Source organism: Aptenodytes forsteri, unplaced genomic scaffold (genome assembly GCF_000699145.1).
Source record: "Aptenodytes forsteri isolate BGI_AS27 unplaced genomic scaffold, ASM69914v1 Scaffold465, whole genome shotgun sequence".
In the NCBI taxonomy this organism is placed as follows: domain Eukaryota; kingdom Metazoa; phylum Chordata; class Aves; order Sphenisciformes; family Spheniscidae; genus Aptenodytes; species Aptenodytes forsteri.
Window position 1 is genome coordinate 667,542 of NW_008795039.1, and position 12,599 is coordinate 680,140.

Sequence of the window (12,599 nt, forward strand, 5' to 3'; positions counted from 1 at the left end):
CTGCACTCGGTGCCGGAGAGCACGGGGAGTAGAGCATGGGACCACTTAATGGATATGAAAACTACCCAGGTAGGGGCTCATAATAATATTCATCAAAGTTGGTAAAGGAATCCATAAAAATCACAACCTTCAACCATGATAGCCACACTGGTTATTAAACATTTAGTGCAAATTTGTATAAAATACTGACCAAAGACAAGCTGACTTATGGAATGGGTTTAATATTTCAATTATTAAATCAGCATACAGAACAAGGAAAACATCAGCAAGTGCTGTACCAAACCTTCCTGACGGCAGGAAGGCCTTGGCTTTTCTTCCCCCTGGTTTAAGAAGTTACGTGATTCACGTGCCGACCGAAGCACGCACCTGGTTCAAGGCCCAGTTCTGCCAACCCCAAGCTTTTGGAAGTCTTGACTCAGAACTCCTCTTCCATCAATTAATAATTTCAATTTAAAATAATGAAATGAATTAAGAAAATAAAATATTACTTGCATGGTTCTTTTTCCTTTCCTCTGGCACGGGAACATCGGACAAAAATGGGTGATGTTTTCCAGGTAAACCTTTGCAAGATAATAGACAAATAGAAGCGGTGGCCTTCAGCAAAACACATGGTATTATGGGAGACTCCCAGAAGACTATAAGGACATGATCACAAGGCCTCATCTGAGGTCAAAACCAACAAAAAAATTCAAATCCATTTCTAAGGAAGATGGGTTGATCATCCAGTTTGCAGACCACCACTTCAACAGTGAAAAAGCAGCAGCGGACAGTCCCGGAGGAAAGGTCTGTAGTGGGGGAGAATGGGCAGCCGAGAGTGGGATGACAACAAATACCCCACGTTCTGCAGGAAAATTAAAGAAACATCAAGGAATGCTCTTCTGCAGCAGAGCGGGTGGTGTCTGTGAACCGGAGGATGATTTATGCTGTCTGACAACTCAAAGGCAGAAGACGACTCTAATGTACAGATAAAACCAAAAGTGGCAAGAGTAGATCATACCCTTGGCAGCTACTGGCACTGTCTTGCTGGAGAGAAACTGGGATCTACTTAAAACATCAGGTGTATAACGTAATGCATCTGTGCTTAGTAGGACACCAGCAGGAGCCTCTGTGATTCACTTGCTAGTTGATTATATATTATCATAAACTTGCTAAATAAAATAGTATTTATTACCAGCTGACTCAAAAAGAAAAAAAAAAGAAAAAAGATAATACCCAACACTTTCAGAAAAACTTTTGATCAAAACAAAATTTGTGACGTTAAACTGATATCTTAAAATACAATAAAGATTATGAAGTTAGGTTAAAAATAAATACAGAGTAAGAGCATATTTCATTTACCAAACTTAACAGTGACGAGAAAGTGACAGCTTGAGTCACTGCAGAACAGATCTTAATATTTACTTGGACTGGTTGTGAAAAATGGGTGAAAAATGCCGCAGAACGGAACAAAACTTCCACCTGCGCCTGCAGCGACTCCTGCCTGACCAGCAGGTGATGCCCGTGGCATCAGGCTGGCCATTTAAAAGGACACTGCCATTTAACGCTTCCTCTGAAAACTCCTGCTACAAGTAACATCCAAAGCGATGAAATCTGGAAAGAAAAACCAACGTCTTGATTTCTGGGGGACTGTGACCTCGCATGCCTCACACTGCCACACAAGGTCAGACCTTCAGTTCTCCTTTTCGTTTCTGGGTGGTTTAATTGCATTCATTTATGACGCATATGACCTAAAAATACATTTTGTGAATTTTGTGTTCACTTGCTGTTAGCATCTTCTCTCACGAAGGATCCAAACGATCTCAGCCCACTGGGGCCACATTTATAATAACTACAGTAACCGAAGAGAAGAATGGCTGACTTGGAGCAGTCAGGAAATTTTGGCCAAGATCCCACAAAATTTCCCCTTCCACCTACCTTCGTGACTCTTACTTTTTCCTTCTCTTCATCAGTATTTACTGTGAGAAATAGCTGCTGAATGCGGCCCCACACGAACAAAAGGAGAGCTCTCATTCATTGTGTACTTCAGAAACTGCCTTTTATCCAGGGAATTGTCTTCAGACTATTTCTCTCTAAAGGTATTTTTCAGAAACAATCAGGATCACAAAGGTAGTATATAAAGTGTCACAGAATTTTTCTATGGCTTGAAAAATAATTATCAGCTTATTTGCATTGTTAAACATTAATTAGCTATGAATGGTAATTTTTTTTAACACCGCAATACTTCAATTTCTCATTACAAAATAATTTCAGCTCTATTAATTAGTTCTAACAGTAACTCATAGTAATGGATGACACCTTAAGTGAGCTATTAAATGCACTTTACCACTGATTAGGAAGAAGACAACTAAAAAAACCCGGCTAGGTTTACATAAAGACAGAATATGAAACAATATATTGCAGATTTATTGACTTTCACAGAAGCAACTCACCCCTTTTAAGTAATGTGGGCTTAGCAGAACCAAAGGCTCTGTCACACTTCTGTGAGGTATGTGGGGTGACAATTTAACAAATGGCCTAACATTCAACTATTGTTTTCATAATTTTATGTATTACACCATTCTGTGTAGAGATCTACATCTATATGCATGTTCGTGTGTTTGCTTGTTTAGACACACACAGGCAGATAACGTCATTTTCTCAACTACACAGTGAAACATAACTTTTTTTTTAGTTTTGCCTTTTTGATTCAGCAGGTCCAAAGGCAGCGCAGGAATGTGGTTCTGGCCAAAATTCTTCAAACAGCCCCTATCCTGGATGGTGACAAAAATCACCACAGGATATTTCCCCGGCCATGACATTTTAACCTTTTCGTCATGGTCCAGTACAATTAGTCTTCTTCATTTGGAACGATCCCCATCTCAAACCACTGCCTAAAAATCTGTAACCGATCCCACATGCCAATGTATGAACCTCACAGCTGAACCAGATGCTCTCTTCCATAGTAAAATGGCAGCCCGTGCCAGCACCACAAACCCATGCTAGCAGCTATAAAACTCCATGATCAGTGTTTTTGACCCTTCTGGGAAGTCTGAGCTTGCACTTACCAGGATGCTATTGGTAACGTCTCAGAAACTGGTGCTGGCCCTTCCCCATGCTCACCTTTAAACCTGAAGCGATTTGCCCATAGGAGTCAACGTGCCACTGGTCTGCGGGGTGAGTGGTCACAGACCGCGCTGCAAAACAGCGGCTGCTGGGGCTGCGGTGATCAACAACCGCAACCCAAACTTCTCATGGCAAAGACAACTGAGATTTTAAACTTACAGTAACAGGTAACACGTTTACTACTGGGGACAGTAGAAGTTGCCTTAGATGCTGTCCTTCACGTGACATTTCAACAATTCCAAAAGAAGTTCTGGAGCAAAAATGTGTTTTTCAAAATGCATTTTGTTCAGCTGGTGCTCCAAGACCGTGCTGCATACCTGGAGTCTCTAGACCTGCCCATGTTGCAACTCCCCGGCAGGAAGCTTGGGCAGTTCTGCCTCCTCAGCCTCCTGACACAGGTCCTCCTGAGCTGGAAGCATGGAAACTGCTGCCAGGGCAGCCTCCAATGATTGAGCTATACCAGAACTACAAAAGCCACCAGGTGATTTCAGGTTTTCCAGTTCTTTGCTCTGTGATGGGGAACATGCAAGTTTGGAGAGACTTTGTGAGACCTCCTTGCTGTGGGGCCTGAAGCCAGAAGGTTTCAGGGGCTGCAAATTGTCAAGGCTTCCAGGCTCTTTGATTTTCCAGGAGGGAGCCTGACTAAGCAGTTGGGCTATGGAGGGGGCCTGGTAAAGCCAGAGCTGAAGACTGTGGTAATCTGGTCTCTGAATAACTGGTGGAATACACTGTGTCTTGGCCACAGTTTATTAGATAAGGCACAATTCCACAAAACATTAGATTTTGCTGAATAAACATTCTCTGACACAAAAATTCTTACTTTTTGGATGAATATTGGGTCTAGATGGCGCATGAGTAGCTTGATTCTAAGGAGTGGATTTTTTTCCTCTGAAGACATGAATGTGGCACACCATAGTGCAAATTCAGATTTTATTCTACTACATCTAAGCCGGAGAGGGAGAGTCACAATCAGAGGCAGCCTACCCGGTGCAAAGTGCCTCTATTACCTGCTCTCCAGAAGTCCCGAGTAGCGTTCATGGCCCTGGATGTTCAAAACGGAATCCAGCTATGGGAGGAATACTTCTCAATGTTAGCAATAAACAAGCGTAACAGGCAAATATGAGGTGCTGAGACTACAGTTTGCAGGTCTGAACCCCTACACCATTTCTCCATGAACTTTCATCATGGAAACCCCTATGCCTACTGGGAAAACTGCAGATAGGTACAACGTAGAGTTTGAAAGGCGAGAGGATTCTCTAGATGGTAAATTCTTCTCTGTTCCAACACTTTTGCAAGTGGCAGCATTCCTGCCTGGGCTTCTTGTTCTACCAAATTCCTGGCCAAGAACTACTGTTTAGCAGCTGACCTATCTTTGTGGGTAGTAGGTAGAAATTGCCTAAACTCTGTTAATAAGAACAGTAATTCACTAGCATTCATATGCTCACTGACAAAAAGACGACGAAAAATAAATCAACTTACACACTACAATGAGTATAAAGGCAACCTGGTAATTGTGTTACTTATTATTTATATCACATTAAGAAAACCCTTAAAATTATTATTGGTTCGCTCTCAAAATCTCTTATTTCAGTAGTAAGGCATACCATGGCATATAAAAAAGAAATCTGTAACAGATTATTAAAGTGTTCTCTCGGATAGTGGAACTACTTGAGTTTAATCCAAATTAATATACTGAGTATCACTGATATTCATGTTCAGAAAATTTTTATATCTTGTATTAGCTATACTTACATATGTACGGTTTATGTTGTAGATGATATCTATTACTACCAGAAACGAGAGGGGTCAGCATTACATATACTGAGAGCTTGGCATTTAGAAACTTTTAAATAAACACTCCAATTTCTTCACAAATGGCAGAACATCTAGATGCTTGAGATAACCTGGAACATTTTGAAAAAAATAAGGCAACATATGTGGAATTCAAACTTAACTCTTAAGGCTTAAAACCAAAAGCACAGAATTGAAAATTTGCTTACTTGCAAATGCAAGTGGAAAAATTCTTGTGCCCTCCAATATTCTGTAAGAAAACAGCCAAGTTTGTGCAAGGGAGAAACCAATGGGAGTATGGTGAACAGCAGTAAGGGCCTTCAAAGAAATCAAGGATCTAAATGCAGAAACATTTTATGGGAGGAAAACCCAAAAACCATTAGTCCAAATTCTTCAAAGAATCTCCATGCACCACTTAAACCTACCTTACAGGATAATATGTTGAAACCATGTTATAGGCAATTTCCAAGGAAGTTGAATGAAAAAAAATAAAATCACAGCTTATTAAAGCAGAAAACAAAACTCATGGAAATGGACAAGGAGGGAGCAATCTGAGGTCCAGCATCAACAATATGAGATGCTTGAGAAGAAGATGGAGGAAGTTTGAAGGTGGACAAGTGAAGGATAAGCTGACTCAGTAGAAAGTTTGAAGGATTCAAAGCAGTAGGTGCATGAGAAGTTTAACTTACCTCAGGTCCTAAAACTGCCAGTATCCTTCAAAGGTGGGTCAAAACACTGAATCTGTTTTGCCAAACATTTTGACTCACTATCTTGTGGCACTGAGTTTCCTGTATCATGTGTGTCTTAATCACTCAGAATAGTAGTTTAAAAGAAAATGGAAATTACTTATTTCTTGTTGTTCTTGTCTTGTATGAAACCTTTTTTTTTTTTTGTAAATAGGAGAAAATATTACTTGGGACACTTACATTTTCCCCTCCGCATACTTCTGATGCATGTTATCCCTTGCTCATCTGCCCCCAAATTTAAGAATATTTCAGTTTTCTCATTGCATCATAGCCTCAGAAGTGATTTTGATTCTTTCCATTATCTACAAGTCTTACTTTTCTGCTGTATCCTTTTTGCATTGAAAATATCTTGTATTTTTTTCTTCCCCTTTTTCATGTTACTTTGCTGGAATGAAAGACTACATAACGCATACAGAATCAACTACCCAGTACTAGATTTACTGCCTGACGGTGTCGACTGTGGCCCAGACAACCTGGCATGAGTGATTCGTTGTGTGTTATTTCGAGTTGTGCAAAATGGAGAGATTCCAGGTTGAAACGGCACCCTGACTCCCTGCACTGCTGGGATGTACCGCGTTTGGTACTGAAAGGATAGACAGACTGACATTAACCACAAGCCAACCTGTACGTTACAGCAGCCAAACAGGTGCTCTAAAGAAACTCAGTGCTGAGGATGGGCCAGCATGATCCAGCAAAGGGGCAGCTGACTCCAGGGGTCTGTGGGAACTCTGATGCCATGGAAAATTTAGGACCCGTATCTTTTACAGGGAAGGAAGTTAAGGCCCCAATCTGCAAACACTTGCATGCATGCTTATTTTTAGACCTATGTAGTACTTCACATCTTGAAGTCACTGGAGATATTTATGTGCAGAAAGCATTACATATCTTCCAGTCTTCATCAGCTTGGGGCCATGGGAAAGACAGAGGCCAACACAACAGCCTTCCCAGGCTAAAGGGATTTCAAACTTTCAGTGTCAAAAATCTCTTAAAACAACTGATGAAGGCAACAGTAGGCCATTCAGAAAACTGGCCTAGGGAGGTACTGAAAAACAACTTCACTAGACTAGCAGAAATGACAGAAAATCTTGAGTGGCATCACTTAGCACACACATGAGATTACACTTTAAGAGAGAAAACATCAGGTATAATCACTTAAAAGACATATAGGGTTACACTTTTTCAGAAAAATGGACAAATACTAAGGATGAAAGACAACACTAAGGACAAGGCACAATTAAACTGAGCATATCTATGATCAAATACTCTGAAAGATAGTATCATTTAATAAGCTTGCATATTTAATCAGTGTAAATATATTACAATAGAACATACAGTCCTCAGAGACTAATGACATATTCACAGTTTCAGAAGTCCGACTCCCCAGTACTTAAATTCATCATAGCAATGCTATAAGCAGTCCGGCCAACATCAAAACTTTCTATAGATGTAATACCTCATATTAATTCAAACCACTTTTCATAGCTGTTAATAACCACAGTTCTCATAGATGCAGGAGATCAAGTTTACAGAATCTCAGTGATTTTCAGCCTTCTACTTAAAGATTAAATATTCAAAGACAAACAATATACCATCACGGTCAAAATACCTCCAATATCTGTTTTGTTGTAGGACAGGAGAAGAGAATCATAGGAAGCCCAAACATTTCCACTAGAGTTACCTACTACCAGTCAATCATGAAACTTTCGTTGCTTTTGTAAAGTTTTCCACAATAACTTAAAGCACACTTACATTAAAAAGTTTGTTGACAGTTTTACTGGACAAACTCTCTTATAGCTTAGTAGATAGTAGATACAGCGTATATCAATCTATGCTGGTAAAGTTTTTACATAGTTTATTTCGCAAAAAACCCCACCTGAGATAAGCAGAACACCCATGCTGAAATTGCTGCACCTCCTCCAGGACTTTTTCCAGTATAGAGAGGTCATTAAAAAAAAAAAAAAGATCCCAATCTTAAATACCATACCTGTAAAAACCTCCACTTGACCACAATAGAACCTTTTCCAGAGAGAATTCAAAGCAAAAACATATAACAATCTTTAAAAATCCCATTTTCTCTTTTAACATTTTACATTAGCTTTACAGCTGGGCTACAGGTCAATAAAGAAATAATTCTGACTGTGTTTTTTCAGACTGAACACACAGACTGCCCGTAGGTACGCGACTCTATTGTGGGCAACTTGGTTATGCAATTGCTGTGTGCTAACTATGCCACTGCTCCTGAAAACTCTGCTAGGGATGAAAGTCTAATTAAAAAAGTCTCTTGCCTTTAGAGTAAGAGGGAAGGGATCCCCATTTCTGATACGCCTTTAGTGAAACTGCCCTGGGAGTGTGGGGAGAGGGAAGGTAACACAAAGGTTGTGTGAGTTCTCCTTGGAAGAACAGTTTTGGAGAACTGTTTGAAGAGAAAGCACAAAGTCCTGTCACAGTTATCAAAGTATACACATACTTAACGAGTGAAAAGAACTTGTATTTAGGCATCTTAGAATATGATAACAAAAGTACTGCAAACGTCTTAAACAAGGCATTTCCTGATGTCGTGGTGTAACCTTTGCAGCTGATAATAACCACCTAGAAAAGAAGTACTAGCAAAAAGGTATATATAATACTTTACGTAGCATAATAGCTTTAGTAAAATATGCCTCTACTTGCTACAAGATATTAGCAACCTTAATTATATTTTCAGAAACAGCATGTTTTTGTACTCACCTGTGTAATTACAACGCTATTGAAAAGGGCAGTTTAAAGAAAAGAACATACAAAACCCATGAAGAACAGAGTCTATTTTATTTCATCTTGCATTTGTGTTATTAAAGCAAAGCGTTCTATACAAGTTATTTAGCTATTTACTGCCATTCATTATTGACCTAATTGCAGAAAGACAAATGCAGGGACAAACTTGTTAAAATGAGCATATTGATAATGCTTCTTTGACTTTGACAAATATTCATTTAAAAATAAGATACTGCTCGTGGGTTTCTTTTATTAACAGTTAATGGCTCAATTCACAGAACTTTGAGACACCATGGAACATGTAGCAAAACGCAATGCTGATAATACGTAATGTCTCTTCTCTAAACATTCTGCATAGGCAGAATATTATGGTAACAGCTGAGCTACTGAGTAATCAAACACCTAAATGGAAAGAATCTGGCTAGTGATGGAAGGTAACTTTTAGATACAAGATGTTCCCGTATTTATTTATGTAGGCAAAAAACCTTCAGTGTCACAGCCAGTAGGAATTATTATCTGAAAATACCTGTATATGTATTTTAAAATAATGTGAGCCAGCTTTATAGCAGGTATCATAGTATGATTGCAAGTTAGGTATGGGAAAGACCTAAAGAAAAAAAAAAAATCCAAGTACTCTGACTTGTTTCAAAGCCAACTAACATTGCAACGGCTTAAAAATGAAAAAAAAAAAGTACAATGCATTTTTGTTTTGTTTCTTAACACTAGTTTTAACTGTGCAAAATCACACTACTGGAATATCTTTAAAACCACTCCTGTGAGATGTGGAAAAACAGAAATGAAATGATAGTGTAAGTCAGAATGGGAATTTAACTGCAACATAAAAATATGTCAAAACACTACATTAAAATATTTTAATAAATCACTTTGTTCTACAGCTTCTAACACATAAAGTTGACTGTCAGCTGTGGCATCTATGAGAATACCTGCTGGAAAACGGACAAGGTGTATCTATCTCTATATCAAAATCAATTTGACTAGTCTTAATGTCTAATAGTTTCTCACTAATAGACTGATTTAAAACAAAAAGTTGAAAGATTTCCAATCAGACTAAATAGTTCTTCCATTATGGTTGTTTACTAGGTTGGCTGCTTCACTGTATCCGTATGAATGGGTGAATAAAGAATTGAATGGGCTAAAGAGGTTTTCTCTCAACATGTATCCATTATTTCCCTCTTATCTTTTTAAAACAGGAAACATTCTCAAGTACTTTTGGAGCTGCAGACTGATTTCTTGAGGAACTACTGCTACAGTAAATTGCACAGAAATACTTCAAACAAGTGTTATATGTGCCATACTTAGAATTTCCAGCCCAAGATATGTAGGTGTTGTAACCAAAGCACAACAATGGAATTTTAACAGAGAATAAATATTCCTTTACAGTTTTGCAAATAGAGCTAGAACAACCAGAACTTAAAGATTCACTTTCACAATTCACATGTCGAAAATTATTTTAAGGAATTTTTGATTGTGGTATAGAATACAAAGAGGTCTTTAGAATTCACTTGCTCTCAGTAGCACACTGCATTGAAAGAACGGGAGCATGCCACATAAATTCATTATTGTAAATAACACTTATACAAGTGGGTACCTCTGCTAGCTGCAGAATTCCAGGCGCTCAGCCCTTTGCAATTATGTGGACCTGAAATTCTTTGGATATGGAATGTATTTAATTCAGTTTATTTGTGCAAGAGATATTTGAAATGGCGAACTCACATTATGCTGTGCTCCAAAACCTTCCAGTAAGAAGTATATGTTTTGATTATAAATCCCAAGTCTGTTTAAAATTTCTTATCATTTCAAAAAGCAAAACCACACAATCATATCAAGTATTTAAACAGCAATAAATAGTTCTCCTGAAACTCAGAGAACATGTGCATTCAGCTATCATTAAAAACAACATTGGGTACTAACCTTTTTCTCTACACTATGTGTATGGTGAAACAATTCATCACTCTATTTCACAGTCACATGAAGGAAGCTGTGCTCTTTTTATTCTAAGGAAATATCTTTGCAAGCATCTGTAAGTAAGTATTTTTCTCTGCGGTTTGGGCGCAGAGGAAGGGAGGGCTCCTCCTCTTGAAGAAAAAAAGACTGGAGAATCAAATCCTGTTCCCTCTGCAGTCAGGGTAAATATTGCCAGTTACTACAGGGGTGGGCGGGGGACACACACAGGATTTTCTCCTTAGTCCATCTGAACAACAGTTTCCTTCAGCTCTATCATTTAATTTTAAAGTGGAACTTGTTTTATACTGCAGACCAGTAAGTGCCCTAGGAGCTTGATTGGTTGGTGCTTAATGAAATTGCTTCTGCTGACATTAGATACATTAGGACACTGATTAAAACACTTAATGATCCCTCTTGATTTTAAATTGCTAGCTTAGATTTGCAAGATGCCATCAAAGTATCTTTTTCCTTCCTTTCCTCCACCCTAATCCTGCTTCTCCTTGCCCTTTTTCTGTTCATGATCCTTAAAGGTTGTGGCTCATTGGCACCAGCACAATCACAAACCAAATGATAACACGATGCTGAACACTGCATTGTTTAAAATATGCCAAAACCCAGAATATAAACACTGAAAGACAGTCATCTTTAAAATACAATTTCCTGGTTCAAAGCTCAAACTATTCTTAAATGTGGAAACACTGAGGATTATTAATATAAAGGGAAATCCAAAGTCAGAATAAACTAACTTTTTAAAATGTTTGCCGATAAAAGATAATCCTGTAAATGTAAAAACAAGTATAAAAGCTTTACTTCTGAGCTTGAACGTGGAAGACACTGATACATTGCCAGATAATGGTGTTGGAATGGCATTCCTATGACAACAAAGTCATTTTTCATGCTCTTATACAAAATTGCATATCATATCACCTTCCAGTGGGAAACGTGTATATCTTATGGGCAAAATGACAGCTTATCCTCAAATATTGTTAAACGCTAGAAACACCAGGTTTGGAAACTTTGCCTGAAAAGGGGGAAAACACAATAGCTGTAAAAAGTTCCATTTTCCTCGACAAATCTTATCAAGACTCTCGAGATGAAATTATACTTAAAAAAAAAAATTTGCTTATATACTAAAACCTGCTGTGTCAGAAGCTTTTATGAAAAAAGTGAATATACTGAATTTTATGGTTAATACAAACTTTAAGACCACAGACAATAAAAAAGTAGAAGATTTTTTGTACATTTTAGCACCATTATAAAGTTAGACTTGAATGCCGGTTTTGTCACTGTGGCTGTACCTTGCAGCTGGTGTAGCTAATGTGAAGCACATTGACTTCAGTGATCTTTGAGAGAAGAATAACTGGATTTGCTGATCACAACAAATAATATAAGTTTGCCTTTTTTTCTTTTTTTTTTTTTTTTTTCTTTTAAAATTAATTTTGAGCTTTCTTTTTATCGGGCAGCCAGAGTGCATTTCTGTCAGCTAAATCCAAGTCCGAGTCCTTTTGGTCTCTGGATTGCTCGTATTGGCTCTGCTATCCCTTTGCCGTCTGGTCCAAGGCCCGTGCCAGGGGTCCAGCCCATACTCTGAAGCATTCTGTTTCCAATGTTGTTTTCTGGGATTGGTTGGGTGGTTTCACCTACAAACCCTGAGATTAAAGAAACACACAGCATTAATCAGCACTGCCTGCCATGTGGAGAAGAGCAGGATAATCTCCCTTAAAGCTTTAAACCTTCTTATTCTCCTAATTCATCTAATAGGTTGCTAGAACAGGCTGTCTTTGCACATGTTGACCTCCTGACTGCATATGATTCTAAATAATACAGTCTTACGCTTTGCTTTATTTTTAATGTTTTGAAAGACTCGCTCAGTTTTTAAGTTTGACAAATGTTGTCGCAGGTCTTTTCTATTGCAATACAGTGGATTTTACATCAGTCTCAAAGAGCATGCATCATCTGCACAAGTCTACCAATACATCAGGCAAGATTACCTGAATTTCTTGTCCTATACAGTTACTAAGCCGAGGCACATCATAGTATCACGACCATCTTTCAATTCTTAGTGATATTTATCAATGCTCAAGATCTCTTTCAACAAAACACACTAAATCATTTCAGATTAAATAATTACAGCTACTACAGAAACAGTACAGACAAGTGGTCTACTATTCTGAAATTCAGCTCTATCTTTACTCAGTTTCTCTTTTACTGAACGTTGTAAGAGAGATTTGATACATCCAAGTT

The 12,599-nt window shown here is 38.3% G+C and overlaps 1 protein-coding gene across 1 annotated transcript in view; it reads right to left on the reverse strand.

Annotated features, from left to right (window-relative positions):
- Positions 1-10,411: 10,411 nt before the first annotated feature.
- The window catches only part of GPATCH2 (G-patch domain containing 2), a 136,694-nt gene continuing 134,506 nt past the window's right edge, over positions 10,412-12,599 (reverse strand). Inside the window, exon 12 of the mRNA XM_009276842.2 lies at positions 10,412-12,004. Within this exon, the coding sequence (XP_009275117.2) occupies positions 11,835-12,004 (170 nt within the window). The 3' untranslated portion in view covers positions 10,412-11,834. The remainder of the gene's footprint in view (positions 12,005-12,599) is intronic.